This window comes from Notolabrus celidotus, chromosome 12 (assembly GCF_009762535.1).
Source record: "Notolabrus celidotus isolate fNotCel1 chromosome 12, fNotCel1.pri, whole genome shotgun sequence".
Lineage (NCBI taxonomy): Eukaryota > Metazoa > Chordata > Actinopteri > Labriformes > Labridae > Notolabrus > Notolabrus celidotus.
Genome location: NC_048283.1, coordinates 34,214,934 through 34,236,086, shown reverse-complemented (window position 1 = coordinate 34,236,086; position 21,153 = coordinate 34,214,934). Strand labels below are relative to the sequence as shown.

The 21,153-nt window shown below is 39.6% G+C and overlaps 1 protein-coding gene across 2 annotated transcripts in view; it reads right to left on the bottom strand.

The window, feature by feature from the left end:
* LOC117822872 (myelin basic protein-like) overlaps positions 1 to 21,153 on the bottom strand; it is a 111,275-nt gene that overhangs the window by 41,652 nt on the left and 48,470 nt on the right. For both annotated transcript variants that reach the window (XR_004633268.1, XM_034697804.1), the window contains exon 3: positions 14,171 to 14,270. Coding sequence is in view for 1 of the 2 variants with exons in the window: in XM_034697804.1 (XP_034553695.1) it covers positions 14,171 to 14,270 (100 nt within the window). In the remaining variant the exon portion in view is untranslated. The remainder of the gene's footprint in view (positions 1 to 14,170; positions 14,271 to 21,153) is intronic.

The following is a 21,153-nucleotide window of genomic DNA, read 5'->3' as shown; positions in this document are numbered from 1 at the left end:
CGAACCAACACGGCACTCGTTTGTTTTCCCGCCTGCTCGAGCCCGTGGAAGAGGCGCGTCATGACGTCAGATTTACGTGACAACTTTTCCCAGCAGCGCTAGCGTGAACTTTCCCTCACAACAACAACGATGGCGGACAACGGCAGCTTGTCTCCTCGGCCGACCGCTGCTTTGCCTTGGAATCCATTAGTCTCTTTTGGGGCGGCAGTAGCTCAGTTGGGGCGGCAGTAGCTCAGTTGGGGCGGCAGTAGCTCAGTCCATAGGGACTTGGCTACTTGGCAGTAGCTCAGTCCATAGGGACTTGGCTTGGGAACCGAAGGGTCGCCGGTTCGAGTCCCAATATGGACAAAGTTTGGCAAGTGGACTGGTGGCTGGAGAGGTGCTGGTTCACTTGCCTGGGCACTGCCGAGATGCCCTTGGGCAAGGCCCCGAATCCCCAACTGCTCTGGGTGCGCTGGTTGATGGCAGTATCCTCACTCTGACATCTCTCCCTAAGCATGTTCTCTGCATGTGTGTGCATTTGTATGTACGTATATACCAAAAAAACTGTATGTGTAGCATGTCCAAAAATAGCATGAGTGAAAAAATTGAATTTCCCCCCAGGGGATCAATAAAGTACCTTTCTTCTTCTTCTTCTTTTATTTTATTTTTTTGCTGCAGGACAATGGCAGAAACACATTTAATTTGTGTTTTTGATCACAGCAATCTCACCCCTGCCCCTCAGCCTGACGTAAGCGGTTCGTGGTTCTAGACCAGCAAAGAGTTGGAGTCGCTCTGGAACCGGTTTTCCCGGCCAGGAGCCGGTTCACTCGCAGTCGAAACACGAAAAACCATGTCTCAATTGAGCGCCGGCTCTGAACCGGTCCTGAAACTGCCTCAGTTGATAAGGGGTAAATGTGGACAGCATTCCAACCCTTTTCTACAGAATCTATAAACAGATATTAGGTTCTCCATTGAAACTGCTTTTATCACCATCATACAGCAGCAGTAGACTAACACTGAGTGTGTAGCCCCAGCGATGAAAATGGGCAAACTGCCTGGCTTTTGGCTGCTGAAGAGCCGGATATTGGCTCGAGTTTTGTTGAGACTTGCGTCATCACTTTCAAGTGTTGATGTCACTTGAATATCACTGTTGGCACAGTCATATGGGCATAACTGGTTTGCCATGGTAAAACTGTATGTTTTGAAGCACTACATATGTGGATACATAATGCTGTCTCCTAATATGGCTGTTTCAGAATAAAAGGTATTTTAATCACATAACTTGGGGATTTTATGTGAAGAATCTATCAGAAATTAAATTGTGTTCATCATCAAATTTACTGAGCTCCAGTAGAGCTACGATGAGCATCAGGAGTTGCACTTTTTACTGTTACAACTTTGACTACGAGTCAAAGCCACAGCCTTTTAATTATCTTTGGTATAAGACAACAGAGTTATCAGTTGGAACAGACTTTCAAGCAGGTAGACAGGTATCACTTTTTTATCTGCCACCGTGGCTTCATAGAGCTAGGGGAAGTAATTATTTTATTTGTGCAGGAAAGTCAAAAGCCAAAATGCTTGTTTAACCCAGTGATGATGGTGTTGCAAAATCCATGTCCTGGCAGAGCATGACAGAATGTGATGGTACAGAAACTGGCACACCCCTCACCCCTACTACACAGCTGTGTTTGCAGTGATGAATTTAATAAATAATTCCCTTTGAAATGATTTTGTGACAAGAAGCACTCTGTGTTGCCTTTGTTTCAAAAATGCTTTTTACTCATAAAATGACCTCGTCTGTCATGCTTTCTGGATTATTCCAATTTGAGTACTTTGAGAATCTATTAGAAAATGTAGCTTGGCTAAGTTAAAATCCATACAGTAAACAAACAAAACTAGTACTGTAATACAAGCCCATTTTTCCTATTCTTTTCACCATTAAGAAGAGAGAAGGAACATGAAGGCCAGAATTTGGAAAAATATGATGGTAACTGAATAAAGCAGAGGAGGCTGTGTGGGCCGGACGGAGGGCAAGTCGATAAATGAAAAACAAGCTGTCTTAACCCCACCACACAATGCTGCATTAACTCCAACAACCAGCTCTTCTTCCTTATAAACTATCCAATATCTAAAACATTCAGAGGGGGAAATCTAATTTCCAAGGAGCATGTTCTTCATTTCTTTGTATTACAGGTTGATGTTTTCAGAGGCTCCTCTACAGAACTAGTAATGAGCAAAAAGTGAGGTGGAGAGTCTTCAATTATCCCTGTGCTTTGCTCGGCCACTGGTAAAGGAGAGAACTCCAACTAACCCCAACAGCCTCCAACCAAATCAATGCAATCAGCCACAGACTGTTCCAAGATTTAGAGAGCTGTATGTCCCCAAAGCAGTGAACAGGGAAACATGCAGTGTATTAAATGAGTGTTAAGTGGCTCAAATATCCTTAGTTGCCTTATTGAAAGTTCAAGTGTGACCTTGACAAAGCAGGTACACCTGCTCTTGAGGAGTGCAGACACTTTTTTGCTCCTTTACTTATGCTTGCATTCTTTTCATTTTAATTATTTTTTTTCTTCATTGAGAGATTACAAGCAGTGACTCCGGGATACTTAGAAACCACTGGGACTATAATTTATTGTCGACAAGTAAACTACTGCCTCATCTCACCATTTTATTGAAACTGCGAACACTAATGTTCAAACTGAGGTAATCTCAAAACGTTACATTACTGAAAATACCAGTGATATTTTTATCCAGGCTTTCTCTCCCACTAGCCCCCTCTCCAGGTTCTCTTGTAGAAGATTTCACTTTTAAAATTACAAATATTATTGATGCCATTGCACCAACTAAAGTAAAAGTGGTCTCCAATAAGAAAATCGCTTTGGAGGAATACCATGCAGATCAAACATTAAAAAAAGGAACGTCGAAAAGCTGAGCGCAGGAGGCGTAAAACAAAGCTTCAGGTTCATTATGACATTTATAAAGAAAGACTTCACATGTTTAATCTAGAACTGAAAAAGTCAAGGCTGACCTTCTTCTCAGACATTATCACCAAAAACAAAGATAATGCACGCGCCCTGTTTGCTACAGTCGACAGGCTAACAAACTCCCCTGTGCCAGTGGCCTCTGAACATTTATCTACCAAGGCCTGCAATGAATTTGCATTCTTCTTCACTGCCAAAATTCAAAAAATAAGACAAGCAGTCAGCACTACTGTACGAGGTACTGGGAATGTGTTATCTGTGTGTCCACCAAAAAACAACTCAATCACTATGACACAATTTAATCCAATAAATTACAAAAACCTACAAGATATAATACGACATTTGAAATCCTCATCCTGCTGCCTTGATATTCTACCATCACCATTTTTCAAAAAGGTTTCAGACTGCATGACCTCAGATCTGCTTCAAATTGTCAACATGTCTCTTCTTTCAGGTGTCTTCCCCCAGGCCATCAAAACAGCAGTAATTAAACCCCTCCTGAAGAAGAACAATTTAGATGCATCAGAAATGAACAACTATAGGCCGATATCAAACCTCCCTTTTTTAAGTAAAATTATTGAAAAAGCTGTTTTTTCAACAACTGAACAATTATCTAATGATAAATGACTGTTTTGATGTCTTCCAATCAGGATTCCGATCACATCACAGCACAGAGACCGCCCTAGCCAAGGTCCTCAATGATATTCATTTAAACACAGGCGGTGTCAAAATTTCAGTTTTGGTATCACTTGATCTTAGTGCTGCTTTTGACACAGTTGACCACAAGATACTACTGGACAGACTTGAAAACTGGGTGGGACTCTCTGGTGCAGTACTAAATTGGCTTAAGTCCTATTTAAATGACCGGGACTATTTTGTGTCTATAGGTAAATACACATCTGAGCGGATGAAAATGGTGTGTGGAGTACCTCAAGGATCCATTCTGGGGCCTCTGCTATTTGATTTGATTTGATTTGATGTCTTTATTTCGAACATGTAAAAGTAAAAATACAACAAAAAAAGCATACAAGTAGAAAAGAAGAAAGAGTTATACAAACATACAAGAAAAAAAAAGGAAACTACTATTCAACATCTGCATGCTCCCCTTAGGTCAGATAATAAGAAACAACCAAATAAAATACCATAGCTATGCAAATGACACACACATATACATCACCATATCACCAGGGGATTATAGTCCCATACAAACACTGAGTAAATGCATTGAACAAATCAATGACTGGACGAGCCAGAACTTTCTTCAGTTAAACAAAGAAAAAACTGAAATGATTGTTTTTGGAGGAAGAAAGGTTAAAGGTTACTGCTCAGCCCCAGTCTGCACAGATGAAATGTTCAAACCAAGCCAGAAACCTTGGTGTAGTCTTAGACTCAGACCTTAATTTCAGCAGCCACATCAAGACAATTACAAAGTCTGCCTACTATCACTTTAAGATTATATCAAGGATTAAAGGACTTATGTCTCAGCAGGATGCAGAAAAACTCCTCCATGCATTTCTCTTTAGCAGACTAGACTACTGTAACGGGGTCTTTACAGGACTCCCTAAAAAGTCCATCAGATGACTGCAGCTCATACAGAATGCTGCTGCTCGAGTCCTGACAAGGACCAAAAAGTAGACCACATCACTTCAGTTCTTAGATCCCTACATTGGCTTCCTGTCTGTCAGAGAATAGACTTTAAAATCCTGCTGATGTTTTATAAAGCACTGAATGGTTTAGGCCCAAAATACATTGCTGATCTGCTGCTACTTTATGAACCACCTCGACCTCTGAGGTCATCAGGTACTGGTCTGCTTTCAGTCCCTAGAGTCAGAAGGAAACATGGTGAAGCAGCATTTAGTCATTATGCTCCACATATCTGGAACACACTCCCTGAAAGCTGTAGGTCTGCTCCAACTCTCACCTCTTTTAAATCAAAGACTAAGACTTTTTTATTTACCACTGCCTTCCTTTCTTAGCTTATTTTAACTCACTTTAAATGCACATTTTAATTTTATTTTTAATGTATTTCTAATTTTTAATTTTATTTTCTGTTTTATTATATTTGTCATTTTAATTGTGTTCTTTTATGCTTGTCTGAATGTTTCCAATGCTTTTAATGTTGTCATGTAAAGCACATTGAGTTGCCCTTGTGTATGAAATGTGCTATACAAATAAAGCTGCCTTGCCTTGCCTTGAGAAAGATGGAGGCTCAAATGAAAACTCATCTTCAGAGGACAGTATCTCATGTCCATGTAAGCTATTTGCTGGCATCAAATACTCCTTTGTAATGAAATGTTAAGCCTCTTTTGATTAAGGAAGCCCATCCAATTATCTTACATTTTCAGGGAGTTAAGTGCAACTACTTGGACACTTTCTCAAGTCTAGACAAAGATCAAGGTAGAATCAAATACTTGCCATCATCATCTTGTGGTGCTCCCTGAGGTGTAAAAGGGCTGAGTCTGTGCAAATCCAAGCTTAGGACAGAAATGCTTTGGCTGTTGTTGTTTGGCAGGGTCATAGAAATGGTCATGCCAAGGGACACAATATTTTTTGAAGTAATTCAAAGCCCACATTGGAAATGATAAAGAAATCTTTAGGGGGTAATGGGAGGGACGGTCTGGCCTGAGCTCCAGCTTTGTTTTGTTACAAGACTTCTATGTTAGCCAGTCTAAAATGAATATCTTGTGCATCCTGTGGGAGGCTGGGTACAAAGGATCCAAGTTGGCTAAGTCCTCATTGTAGAAGCAGCTGCTATAGGAGGTGACACAGTTAATTGTGAAGTAGAGTCCCTCCCCATTCAGCTCATCATATATGTGGATAGAACTTAGCCTTCTTGATTTGAGCGCACAGCGCAGCTCTTTGCAGCATAAGGTGGAGATGCAAACAGCTCGTCACAATCAGACACAAAACTGGAGCAAACCACACAGAGCTGAAGACCTTTGCGATTTTGAACTTTAATATCATGAGCACAACATGCCTTGTGAATTAGACCTTGAGATGGAGCAGATGGCAGGGCGAGCGGTGCACAATCCTCAGTGCTATTAGCTATTCTTGGTGAATTTCCCTCAGTTTAAAACCTTCTGTATTCACCTTGCTCTTGTGCATGAGAAAATATTTCCCTGCATCATAAGAGCTTAGGCAACCCCTATGGATTAATTTAATTGAAGTTCTCCTCTTGAGTGTGTAGGAGGAGAGTCAGCACAAAACAAAGTAATTACTCATTACAAAAGCTAATGTTTTGAAGTGCTCAAGGGAAACAGCTTAAAGCCTCTTTAAACCTGCATTCTTGTTTTCTCTTTGTTTGAACCTTGCAGGCTACAGCTTATGGTTTGTAAATGTCGATTCTTGAATGTACGCACTTTGACGTGTGAAAAGGTTTCACATGATTTCTGCAAACCACTGTCTAATGCAGGGGTGTCCAAACTCCTTTCAAAGAGGGCCACATTTGATGTTGTCAGAATACTTCAGGGCCAGTGGCTCCTACTGAGACTTAGGAATCATAAAAGTTAGATATGAAATCTCTATCTAATAATAATTATTTTACATGTTTTTCTCAATAAATCAGTAACAAGGAAGTCCTCAGTTCTCCACAAGCCACGTAAACATTAGCAAACTTTATCTTCTTCTGTAGAATGTTTTTCATTCGGGTCGGGCAATGTGGGGAAAAATATTGTCTCGTTATTTTTCTATGGCAGGATCATGATGTGGATTTCATCACACTTCTATTTCATGTTGTTTTTAAGACTTTTCTGACCAGCAGACAACAATTTAAGAACTAAATCATTCTTGTCCTACATTCTGAACTAATTTTTATGCACCAAATTTTGCCTTTTCTGCACAATTTCATAATTTTGATCTTGTCTTGTATCCTCTGAACTTTTATTGTTCATCAAGAACATTTTCATTATAAAAACATTAATTTGATAAAACCTGTCAACTTTAAGAGTTCTTGTGTTTCCTCCTAATTATATTCCTGCAGAATATCCAGAGCTTTGAATTTATAAAAGTAGTCCATATGAAGCTTTTTGAGACCTTTCTGGATTGACTTTAGTTTTGTTTGTGCGCTTGAAAGAAACTGCAAATGTACAGATGATTCAGAATGTGATTCATTTCTTTGCTATAATAACACATTTTAAGATGGACGCTTGGGGCCATAATTAAATGGACCTTGGGCCGCAATTGGCCCGCGGGCCGTACTTTGGACACCCCTGGTCTAATACATCCTTTCACTGCTTAAGTTTCAGCAACGAGGGAATAATTACTACATGAAACACACAGTGGCATTGTTGATTCACTTTTAATGGATCATGTTGACAGTCTCAGAAGAATGTGTCTGTTCCCATCGCAAGCATAGCAATTTAAGAGAAGATACCAGGTATGAACATTACTATGGAGATTTCTTTAGGATCAGACGAGGGATGTAAATTTTAAGTATTTTCCGTGATTGATCTTTGGAAATGTTAACGATCAATTATCGATTAATCATTAAAAAAAACGTAATGCCAAATGTGTTTTTTCCCCTGAATCAAATTTACCTTCACAACACAGTGTATATAACTGACAGTATTAAATATATATGGATCATATTGAGGTGTTCAAAATGTTAAACACTCTGAATATCAACGTGTGGAGCAGACTCATAATCTCCACACAGTCATAAAGTGAAGGCTCAGACTTCAACAAGGGAACTGAACAGAAACATATTTCAGACTCAGATCATAACATACCATAATTTAAGGCCCTGAAACTATATTTTCTATTTTTTACAGATTAGTACTTATTCAAACAAAATGATGTTTTTTCCTAATAAATATGTGTGTGCTTGTACGGTTCAAGTCTAAGTTACATAACTTACACACCATGATTTATCTTAAAAAGGTTTGTTACTTGACTAATGCTTTACCTATATAACTTATGTTACTTAGATAAGAGACACGCATTACTACGTATAGTTGCTACACATAAGTAGTTATATTTTAGACATGACATTAATCGCCATTGGTTTCACAGGAGGATCAAACCCCAGCCCCCTGGGGGAAGCTATCTGTCTGACCTATCCATGGCCCAAGACCACCACCCCAAGTGGTTTTGTTGACTTGTTTTGTATGTTCCCTGACCATACCACCAGATTGATTAAAAATCTAAATCTGAAAAAGGACATAGTTGCCTTTTGTTTGTGTTGGCATCAAGCAGCAACCTGCGGTCTCAAAATATGAAGCCCATGTGGAAGTGTTATAAACTGCAATTCATCGAGAATCCACTAGAGGCTGGCTGCAGAAACACCGGGAGCCACATAGACGCCCATTCAGATAAGACGATCTTTACAGCAGAAATAAACATGTTTACAGTCTGGTTCAAAAAACGGCTTGGCTCTACGTAGCTCATTTCTCTATCGGCACACACTGTACGGGGGTGAATTTTTTTCTAATGCAACAGTTCAGAAGATATTAAGATTACGAGTTTTTGCCCAAATAAGGACATGACTGACTTGACTCCCGGTCGGGAACACATAGCTGTTGGCTAGGAGGCTCAAACCCCGCCCCTTTACATCACACTCTGCCTGGTTGAGTTCCGCATTTCCAATATGGCTGCCACCGTCGATTGGCTTCAAAACAGCTCTCAGGAACAGATGAGTGACGTCATGGATACTACGTCCATATTTTATACAGCCTATGGTTGGCATGCACAAAAAGACACTTTAACCCATTGCTTGCTTAAAAGCCTTCATTTTGGGTTCAACTTCAAACTCTTCAACTTTACCAGTTATGTTATCTGATATTGTGATTTTGTCTTCCATCTGAAGAACCCCTTGGGCATTATGGGATCAGAATCAAATTTAGAGAACAAAGAAATGAGTGTAATCTGAAGATTCCCTGTAAGGCTCTAAAGCCACCATGACCAATAACAACAGGTCAAGAAACTTTGAATAAGACCGTCACACGTTGTCTCTCTCTTTCGGGTTTCCTCCCTCTGCTGCTGTTCTTTCTTTGTCATTTCACACTGTGATGATAAAGAAACGGTGACCCAGGCAGGGTCACGGCACAACAGGCAGATAGAGGGGGTCTGTTTTGCTGAGCAGAGGCCTGCCCTAGACTGGGGCAGGTAATGGAGCCATAATGAGCTTTTAACAGTCGCAAAGCTGATGGTGGTGTTTGCCATTTAGTGGGAAAGCAGTGCAAACAGGAAGTGCTGCACGGAGACATCCCCAGACGCTGGACAGGCTGCATGAGTCATGACGCCTGCTGATTACAACTCTACCAAAACAGGACCCAATAAAACATGGCTTCCCTGGCTGCCATAAAACCACTCACACTGCCAAGTTTGAAGAAATTCCTTTAATATTCTTTCCCTTGCACCCTGACACAACCTAATGATTTAGCTTCAGTGAAGTGATATCACTCAAACCTGCATCCTCTGTTATTTTGTTCAATATGTTTTCTTATCCTGAGTGTCCAGATGCATCTGTGTGAGGAAGCTGAGTCTAACAAGGAGACCTTTGAAAGGTCAGGCCACTCAATCAATAAAGCAATAAGAAAGCCTTGTCACTAATACAGTAACCTGTTGTTTGTCAGAATGTTTCTGTCACTTCATGTAGACCATGCTGTCCCTGAAGACTAAAAATAATGAAACCATGTGCTGTGTGGGTTGCTTTTTTGAAGCATCACTTGTCAGTGGTCTACCCTCTAAGTCTGCTCCATGCTGATCAATGACAAGTGTTAACATATGGGAGATTAATTAACTGCAGGAAAAAGAGTGTATCAAGTAACTGGCAGATTTATCTGACAAAGCTGAAGCCAGGTATAGCTTCTCTGCTGATAATAAAGCATCAGTGACAAGAGCAGATGGTGTGTGCAAGAATTGATATCTAAGTTTCCCACTGCACAAAGAGGCAATGATTACATACCCAAACAAGCTGCCATGACGAGAAATCAATGAAGACCCACACAAATTCAATCCTGCATATATGCACACAGTCAAGACAAACACACTGCAGCCAGGCTGGTTTTGTTTGATGTTAGGTAAACACTGGCCTTCATTTCATGACAGTTAGTAATCCAGTCATTGTGCACAATCTTTGCTTACTACTGAATAATACAATCCTGCAACATGAATCAAAACAAGCATTGGAACTCTCAAAAATATGGTTACTGGATCTTGCAAAACATCAAAGCATTTGTTGCACATCTAAGGCCGGGATTATTTTAAAATGAAAGTCGTATTACATTCACATCTGAGAATAACACATACAGTGATATGATACAGCCAACATCTGATTTTGCTTTGTTGTATATAAACCTTGTTCACGTATCATGATGTACCAAGTCAGTATTATTTGATGGGATTTGTGTTTCCCCATTCTGCGTGCTCACATAAGGGCTGCAGCAGGCAACGCTGAACACAGCAGACCAAATCTATATTTAACACCCATGTATAGATTCAGACAGATCATGTGGGGCAGTAACCCATGAGGTAATCTGCCATGTGAAGAAAAATAAGTGACTCGTGTCTTTACTAAGGAGAGCACACACAAAGGATCTGTAATTTTCAATCATTTCACATCCATCACTTTTTATTATCCACTACTGTGAGGCGCGAAATTAGCCTAATGGTAAAGAATGACAAGCAGCCCCCTTTCCTGCATGTTATTCCTCCACTCTCTCCCAGTTTCCTACCCTGTCCACTGTCCTCTTCTCTATAAATAAAGGTGTAAAAGCTAAAAAAAATATGACTTTTGAAAAATAAATTATAATAAAAATAAAGGTTGAAAAAAATATATCTCTTTAAAAATTATATATATATATATACACAGTATATACAGAATATATACATATATATATACATATACATATATATTTGATTAGATTCCTTATATATATGTTATGTATATTTTTATTTTTGTATATATGTATTCACTATTGTGAGTATAGAATCTGCAGCATTTTCTGAAATCAACAGTCTGAAGTCATAAATCCACAATCCACAATACAAAGACAAGACTGAGTGAGCAAGTTTATGCCACCTGAATAAATGTACACGTCTACAGGTAATGCACAGAGCATGTTGAATTTTGTCCTACAGAATACAGTTGCAAGTGGTCTAGATAAGTAGGGAAGTAGTGACGTATCATTGTGTGATTGTCTTGAAGTATATAGATTATTATAGGATCACTGTAGCGTGATATTATTATTGTTACAATGTTACAATGTTACAATGTTACAATGTCATTTAGCAGATGCTTTTATCCAAAGTGACGTACATACGAGAACAAGAACAACACAAGCAAAGATCTAGACACGAGGAAACAAGATCAGTAAGAGTAACAAAGTGCTTCAAGTCAATTTGGGTGCAGGTACTGCCAAGCAGTGTAAAGGCAATGCACAAAAATAAGTAAGGATTTTTATTTATTTTTTTAAATAAGGCACATCTACTATGAAGCAACCAAACAATTTAAGACCTTCCATTATCATCATCAACAATTAACCCCACCACAATAATGACCAAAGTACCAAGTGCTGGGTCACTCCAGACCTGAACACAGATTCCCAGAGTAGAGCAGGACAGTGTGAGTCAACTGTAGCTGGAAGACATGATCTGCCACTGGGGACAACAGTGGAGAACAGTCTAGCTAAGTGCATAGTGCTTCCTAAAGAGCTGGGTCTTTAGCTGTCTTTTGAAAGTAGAGAGGGACTCTGCAGATCGAATGGAGTTGGCCAATTCATTCCACCATTTTAGGGGCAACAGAAGTGCCACATATTGTGTAACGTATTGTGTCACCTGGTAATCCCTACTCCTACTTTATATAAAGGATATTTTCAAACTCATACAGTTTCAAAAATACAAAGTCTAACCCATGTTGACTATTGCTTTCTTGGCTCCAGAATCTACTTCTGTAGCATCCGTCACACCACAGATTGGTGTTATTTTTCAGTACTTTGTATTTTTGGCATTAACTACTTGGTTCTCAATTTGATCAAACTTTTACAAACAAACACTCAAATTACCAGCTGTGGCTACCTAAGCTGGGGCACATGCCCAAATCCTTCCTCTCCTACTCTTCACCTCAGCTCACCCTGGAAACAACCCACACTGACCGAAGATGGAAAAAACACTTGTTTTCAACTCTCTGCCTCGTGCAGGTTCTGTGCTCTTCCAATGCAAATGTGGCCATGCAAAAATCAATACCCAATGTTTCCTTTACTTTGTGTGTTTGCTTTACTTTTTTTGGTACATTACCAATTCTCAACAGGCAGCAGCAAAAAGCCAACACACATTATGTCAAGTGTTGTTGGTCTCTGGGCATTCGGCCACAGCACATGTTGTGTGCAAAATTAACTTATAAAAAAAATAATATTCTCCCTGGGAGCTGGTTGCGACTGCCTCTGTTCAGCCAACAGGATGCCTCTGAGACACTAATGCTTTTATTCTTGAGGACAATATGAACGTGGAGCTTTTATTTCATTTCTCTTTATTACTTTATCCAGACCTGCCAACACTCCTGATGTGGGCGGGAGTCTACCGCTTTTTAACCCCTTCTCCCGCTGTACTCCTGAGTGTTTATTTCTCCCTATTTCACGTTGATGTCAATCAAATGAGTTTCCCTCAACTTTTTTTTCAAGGCTCTACTTGAGCCTTATATTCAAACCCCAAAAAACCTCCCCCCCTCCTCTCCCTGTAGATGGTTTGATCCAAAAGACGCTGCATGAGATGGTTTCTGACAGCAGGTAAACACAGACACACAGACACAGAGCGACAGGTAGATCTGTGACACCAGTAACTGAAGTGTTCATTAGACGGATTGTTCTGAGTTCAACAAACTTCTGCACTGTTTAAAGATTTGATCCATCCCTCATTAAAGTGGGTTAGCCCTGTTCTTATAGCTAACTTAAGTTGTGACGTGCAATAACGCAGCATCCTCTTAAAAGTTCATCAGGAGAGTTTAGAGCTGTGTGAGTCTGATGACAGAGTGCTGACAGTGTCACTATCACAATATCACAGGTGAAGTTATGACATCACTAAACTCTACCTGATAACCTCAGGTGGAGAGGCAGAGGAAATCTCTCCCTTCTTTAAATAAAGAGCAGAAAGCAGCAGAGGCTGAGGATGCAGAGGTTACTGTAGGTCAGATAACATTTAGCTGTAGGTAATAAATAGAATTTAAAAGGACCCAGATAAATGACTTTAAAAAGCACATAGAGATGTAGACTCATGTTACAGAGACTCCTTCATTGAAATAATACTATAATGGTGTTAACATCAAAATATGGTGTCAACACAAACCCCTCTACCTGGAATATGTGTGTGTTACTCCTCACTGCAGTGGCTCACTCTACTCTCACTCTTCAACATGTTGATGAATTTTGTCACATTTATAAGACATGGATTTCTTTTTATTTTGTATGTTTTCATTGCCACTCAAGTTAAATTATATCACCTTTAATCCATCACATTTTTCAAGATTTGCCTGCCCTGAAGTTTTTACCAAACTTGCAGCAGCAATTTTCTTCAAGGCTCAAATTGAATTCTAGCAGTGAAATCAGAACGCTTCAATCCAACAAACAGACACCTCTTTTAGTTGAGCATCGAACTCTGCCCTCATCTGCTGAGCTGTAGTATTACAAACTCCTGCCCTCTCACACTGAACATGCCACAATGAGGGAAAACTTGAAGATGGAAGACCTCTGAGGTTGCATTAAATACCAAACTGATTTTTAATCTTCATGAGAAATGTTTGGCTTCTACAAACCACAAAGTTTCATCCATCACTGGTAATTGCAAACTATTCACCATCCAGGGTTCTCCCCCCAGAAAATATCACATCGATGGATCAGCAGTTCCTGAGCAAGTTTGTGAAACAGAATTTTAAACTTTTGGCCACATTTAAGAAAAAAAAAAAGGTCTTTGTAGAGACATGGTAGCTGGTGTGGATTTAGAGCTGTTATTCCAGCTTCATTTGATGCTTTAGTTACACGTGTCATTGCTTCTAACTTTGCTTTATGGCCCCAAAAAGCCTCAGCAAGAACAGCAAAAAAACATTTCCTTCAATGTTCAAATTTTGTGGACAGAAAATATTTCACATCTAATCTGTTGTATCACTATGTTTCTTTGTTGTTGTTGTTGGTTCATAACAGTAAGACCTGATACATCTGTGTGCTTTATTATGTCAATATGCATGTCAGCTCATCTCAAGCTGTGGTTTGACTGCTTACCAAAGACTTCATCTTGTGGTTCAGGTTCAGGTTCAGGTTCAGGTTCAGGTTCTGCTGCTGCTGCCGTGGTCTGCGCTGCTTTGGGTTCAGGTGATGAATCCTTTAATGGAACACAGAAACAGATTGAAGAGGTGAGTTGCTGAGGTGCCATGGCAACAGTGCAAAGGAAGAGACCAACAGGGAGAGAGAGGGAGGGAAAGAGAGAGATACTGTAGGTGCACTGATTTGGGCTTTTGGACTTTATAATTACAGGAGAATTATGCTCAGATCCATTCATTTGACTCTCAGAAAGACGGTAATGAGCCCTTTTTGATGCCAGCTCTAAAATCTGAATGTTTCATTGTCTGCATTTATCTGGATTTACAGAATGTATTCTGTGAAGCAGGTGTGTCAGCAAGAACATTTCATCTAACGATATACTAGTACACTTCTGTATTTTTTATTAGTACATGACTGATGTGCAAAAATATGAAGTACATCCTTATTTATTTTTATTTATTTTCAAATGTGTGAGTTTGGACTGTAAAAAAAGCTCTTACATTTCCTGATCATTTAAAATACACTATCCTTTAAACAAAACTATCTGGTTCTACACTATCTCAAAAATGCATTTTTTTATGCTTGTGCAAATATAAAGATAAAATATGAAGATTAGCTTTGTATGAATGCATTCAAGAAGTGATAGATAATAACTAGCGAATAAAGAGGTAGGATTAAATCACTTTTTACTTCTTCCTACTTTTTTGCACGTGTAAATTCAAATGTTTTAGTGCTTGTTGATGAAACATGTTGATTTTATTTTTAATTTATTTTATTTTATTATAATTTTTTATTTAAATGTTTTGTAATAACATCCAATTAAATCAAATCAAATATAAAAATCAATGACACTTTACCATATCATTAACTTTTAGATTTATTTTTTTGCTTTTGATTCTACTTTTTTTTAGCACTTTCTGCAGAAAAAAAATAATTAAAGGTGACATATCATGCAAAATGGACTTTTAAATGGTTCTCTACCTGAAATATGTTTCCCTGGCATGTCTTCAAACCCCCCGAGAATGAAAAAAATCCATTCTGCCCCTGTTCTGATTTCTCCACCTTTCTGTAAATGTGTGTGAAACCAGCCGTTTCAGACTTCAGTGTTTTTGTTACGTCACAACAATATCCGGTCTGTCACGGAGTCAGAGCTCGGAGCTTGTTCAGCCCATAGACTGTATAAAATAATACTGAATCCCTCCTCTGTTTTTCATTACCTGCACAAATGTGTGCTAACAAGGAGCTTAGGAGGGAGGCATGCTAGTTGTAGGCTGTCTTAATAAACACAAAGGTCGGTTTTACTCCCCACGTCTGCAGATTTGAAGATCTAGTGGATGATTTTTATTTATCATGGATAAGTGCTAGCGCTAATTAGCATAGCTACATAGCTACATGTCGTAGTTGTAGCTGTGTACCAAGACACACGTCGACATACTGACAAATAAAACAACAAGAAACAGAATCTGTGACCAATCCTTCAGAAAAGGTCCCGCTGCCTTTCTGGTAGAGGTCGGTTTTACTCCCCACGTCTGCAGATTTGAGGATCTAGCGGATGATTTTTATTTGTCATGGATAAGTGCTAGCGCTAATTAGCATAGCCACATAGCTACATCTTCATAGCTGTAGCTGTGGCTGTGTACCAAGACACACATCGACATACTGACAAATAAAACATCAAGAAACACTAAATCTGTGACCAATCCTTCAGAAAGGTCCTGCTGCCTTTCTGGCAGAGGTCGGTTTTACTCCCCACGTCTGCAGATTTGAAGATCTAGTGGATGATTTTTATTTATCATGGATAAGTGCTAGCGCTAGTTAGCATAGCCACATAGCTACATGTTCGTAGCTGTGTACCAAGACACACGTCGACATACTGACAAATAAAACAACAAGAAACACTAAATCTGTGACCAATGGTTCAGAAAGGTCCTGCTACAGGCGCCTCTCCGTCAGGATCAGATTCTGGATCAGATTCAGAGGGTTGAAGTAACGTGATCTCTGAGCAGCCGTGTATATTCAGCCAACATGTAAACACTAGATCAACGTGCTGGAGAGCCGAGGCACATCCACTTCCTGAGGGGGCGTGGTCAGAGAGAAAACAGAGTGTTCTGAGGAGGACTGAAGAAGAGGGTTTTTCAGGCAGACCAAAATCTGATTTCAAAGTGTTTTTTTGAGCATAAACTTTAAAGATATGTTTTGGGGACCTCTTAGACCAATATATATTGATGAAAAAAGCGTGATATGTCACCTTTAAAACAATTTGTGTTTTATAACTGTGTGTATATATATATTGTTTTATATCTGTGTCAAAATACATTTGGAAGATGCATGTTTTTTATTCTAATGACCTCATGGATAGCACTGTGCCACACTGAGAGACTAGGAGGAATCAAAGAATCAATTAATATTTATGAATAAATCTATGCTCTGTGAATCCTGAAATCTTCAGTCCGTAGGTTAAAAGGCTACCTAAATTATGTTCTAAGATGTTCATATTAAAGATATTGAAACAGAAAATTAAAACCAGGTGGTAGCTGCAGCTGCAGGGGCTCTGACTAACTCTTCCCTTTCTTCTGCTGTGAATGTCTCCTTCAGGGACTGATTTTATAACACTCCGGCACAGAAATTCTGTGATTTATACAAAAATGCTTTCATTCATGTCATGGTCGGATCTGGTTGAAATCCCACTTGTTGCATGGAAAAACCTCCTAAAACCAGTCAACAAAAATAAGCTCAGTCTGTGAAAGCATCTCTTAAAGTGCCTCATTCCCATGTTTTGATGAATGACTTTTAGTGGACATCTCAACATTTGCTGTATGCGGGAGCAAATACTGAGGAAACCTGAGGATGAAATGACACCATCATGTGTTACAGTGAAACGGCAAAGAACTTCCTTTCTCATCAGGCTCATCCAGTCATGTTGAAACACTGATTTAGCTGCATCTCCCTGTCAGCTCCGCTCTGATTCAGGCTGTTTGAAATCATGACTCCATGCATTATGCAAGCTGAATTGTCATCCTCACCCTGACCGAAACATCCGTGTCACTGGATCAGACACATTAACCTCTCCTGTCACTCAGCACATAAATGACCACATCCTTTTCATTCCTCTCTGAACACAAGCTGGAGTCAGTGTAGAGCTTCCAAATATACTTCATATCTGCATTGCTAATCTGAACTTCTTACAGCTTTCACAATGAACACTTTTTCCACACTTTTCTCTTCCGTGTGGGTTGGCACGCTTGTGGACCCAACACAGGGACTCAGACATTGTAGGCACATAATGATCACACAGAGAAGTGCAACTGTGACACAGTCCTGTGAGCTGAGAGTGGGCTGGATGAGTGTGGTGAGCAGGTACTTACTTATGCAAATCTCATAGAGGTCATGACAGTGACGTGATTTGTATATTTCCTTTTTTACACACAGGTATGGGCACTAATTATGTAAATTTGATAAATATGATGTAAAACAGATTCAGGTAATAGGTACAATTCATATCTTTGAAAAGCATGCTGTTGATTTAAAAGTCACAGCAGTAGATGGTGATTGTCTCAATAATTTGGCACTGCAGGTCTCATGTCATGTTTTTGTATCAAAACACCTCCAAAGGTGTTTAGTAAATGTTCCGCAATCCTTTTGTCTTACTTTGAGTGATGAGGTACAACATTTCAAACACTTTTGCTGTGCCAAGGTTAGAATGAATTTACTCTGCCTTTTTATTTGGGGAATCGTATGTACTCCCATCCACCAATCAGGACTCTGAAACATTTGAAGCAAAGTGTGACAACATATAGGTTTTTTTTTTCTTTTTTTGTCTAAGCCAGGGGTTCCCCAACTTTTCAATCCGCGACCCCCAAAACATAGGTGCCAAAGACTTGCAACCCTTACTGTCCCTCGAGGTGATTAAATGTGGCTTCATTTAGCTGCTCTGCAGAAAATGATCCTACCTATATGAGCATGTGTCTGTGTTTCCTGTGCTGTTATGAATTAACCTGCTGCTACTGATGCTTTTGATAATTAACTGTTCACTAACCCTAAACTTAGGAGTCATCTGACAAAAAGAAAGGCAGAAAGCTCATTACATTTTATATTTTCAAGGTTTTATTTTAATATTCATGTCGATATTTTTGATTATAATGGGTAAAATGGGCTTTTTTAGATCTTTTTTTTTTTTTTAAAGGCACTATGAGGAGTTTTTAACTGGCTGAGAAACAGACTGTAACTGATACTGATGCCTCTTTATGACCCTCAAAAGCAAACAAGACCATCTACAACAACACTGATACCTTCTCTGTTGTCATTTTAATGTCTGAGACTGCTCTGAGGGGGTAGGTGTCAGAACAGATGATTGACATCTCGCTTTAGAAACACCCTTTTTTGGCTGTTTTCATTGCAAATAATGACATTGTAAGATAAGTCTAAATGTTAAAAGACAACAGGATGAGGTTATTGTCTGAAGACACTTATTTTGCATGTACAGGACAAGAAATAAGAGGTATCACTTTGTCCACAAGGGGGCGCCAGAATCGATACAAGCTAAAAGTTCCTCACAGCAGCTTTAAATAAGCATTCTGGAAGACATCTCACGACCTCCCACTTCTGTCTCCAAACAAACACTTCATGCAACCTCTCATGTTCAGAAATTACGTTTATGTAAAAGTGCACAAACTATAGTTCCTATAGGCTCCCCTCAAGACTGTCCCCAGAAGCCCAAGACGCCCTATTAACACCTAGGTTTAATAGCCACTTTTACAGTAAAGTTAGACATGATTACAGCCTGCTACAAAAAGCTCATTTCGATATTCGGCTTAGAGATATGCATACTTTTGCATAACTAGAAGCATGGCTGATTTTACTGAGAGTCAGGCGTGTTGTAGCTGATTGCCAGGAGGCCAAAGGACCACCCCAACCCCACACAAACACAAAGCTGATACAGATAGGACATTCTGCTGCTATGTTACATCAGAGAGCAGTCATGAGGAGAGGTCACTCACAATTGACCACTGCACACAATAGAGACGTATGGAGCAGAAGGTCAGTGCAAACCTAAATAAATCTATATAAAGTAAATAAATCACTCTCCGGCATGAAGACATCAACCTGCATCTTGGACCCCCTCCCCTCCTCACTGACCAAAGCTTGTCTCCCTGCCCTTCAACTCCTTATCCTCTCCATAATCAACTCCTCCCTGTCTACTGGTTCTGTCCCTCCCGACCTCAAACTCACCTCTGTCACACCCATCCTCAAAAAAACATGACTCAACCACAACAGCCCCCACAATTACCGTCCCATTTCCAACCTCTTGTTCCTGTCAAAGATCCTTGAACACACTGTTGCCACCCAGCTCAAAGCCTATCATCACTCCAATCAACTGTACGAACCATTTCAATCCAGATTCAGAACTCATCACAGCACAGAAACAGCCCTTCTTAAAATCACTAACGACCTCCTCCTCTCATCTGATAACAACTCCTTCAGCGTCCTCCTCCTCCTGGACATAAGTGTAGCTTTCGACACCCTCGATCACTCCATCCTCCTCACCCGCCTTTAATCTTCGCTCGGTATCACTGGCACCGCCCTCTCCTGGTTCAAATCCTACCTCTCTGACCGCCAACAGTTTATCAGCATTAACAACCTCAAGTCACGCACAGGCCCCCTCTCTCATGGTGTCCCCCAGGGTTCTGTGCTTGGTCCCCTCCTCTTCGTCATCTACATGCTCCCCCTTGGTCACACCATATGCTGCCATGGCCTCCATTTCCACTGTTATGCCGACGACATCCAGCTTTACATTTCAACCACATCCATCACGGCTGCTTCCCACTCCACTCTCCACAAACTGCCTGACTGAAATAAACTCCTGGATGCAAGCAAATTTCCTTAAACTCAATTTATTCAACTTATTATTATTATTATTATTATTATTATTATTATTATTATTATTATTATTATTATTATTATTATTATCAAACCTTGCTCTTAGTTATGCCGCTTGCACCCACAACAAGGTAGTGTAATGTGTTTTAGCTTCTGCTCTTATGTCATTGTGTTCTGATGTACAAATTTTCTCTGAGGCAGAGAAAGACATATTCCACCCTGATATATAGAGCTCACATTCCTACTGCTTTTTTACAGCCTGGCACATCCACATATATTTTTTTCCAATCATAAAGTAAATCAGTATCCCACCTTTATGGATCTTGTCCAAACACACCCACAAGCAAAGACCCAGCTGTGTTTTCTCTCACTTCAATGTTACGCTTTTTATTTGTATAGAAAACAACATGAAAAACTAATCCACACTCCAGGAGCTCAGCTGTTAATTTTTCATTAACCCCAAAGAGATATGTTTAAAGAAATTCACATCATTCCACTTTTTTCTTCTCCATTTAAGAAATATATCTGGTGCTCTACAGAAAAGATAAACCCCCTGAAGGACACATGTAACAGAAAAAAAAGCTTGAGGGGTTCATGTTCATGAACCGCAGTGTCAGGCACCTATTGTAGTAAAGTGTAGGCCTCCTTGTGTGTTAGTGGCATGCTGAGTGCACTTTTAGAAAGGAAAATACACCTTTGTGAAAATGTTAGAGACTGAGAAAATCATGGCCAATTACATCTCAATTTTAAAAGGGATTCTGGAGATGTCCCAAAAGGAGACCTTTATTCCTTCTTATATGCTCAATGAAAGCGGTTGTGCTTTCTTCTTTAAGTATTCACTTTTATTTTTCGTTAAATTTGTTCGGGTGATAACAGTTACATTTTGCTCTGATATACAAAAATATTAAAACAAGCAGTTTTCTCCTTGATAGTCGAAGTGGTTCTTGTAATAATCCAAATCTAAATGGGGAATAGAGAATAATTCTGCACAGGATAACCACAGAACATTTTACCCAGACAGCTTTTATATGTGTACACCTCTTATCACATCCACACCTTTACCTGTG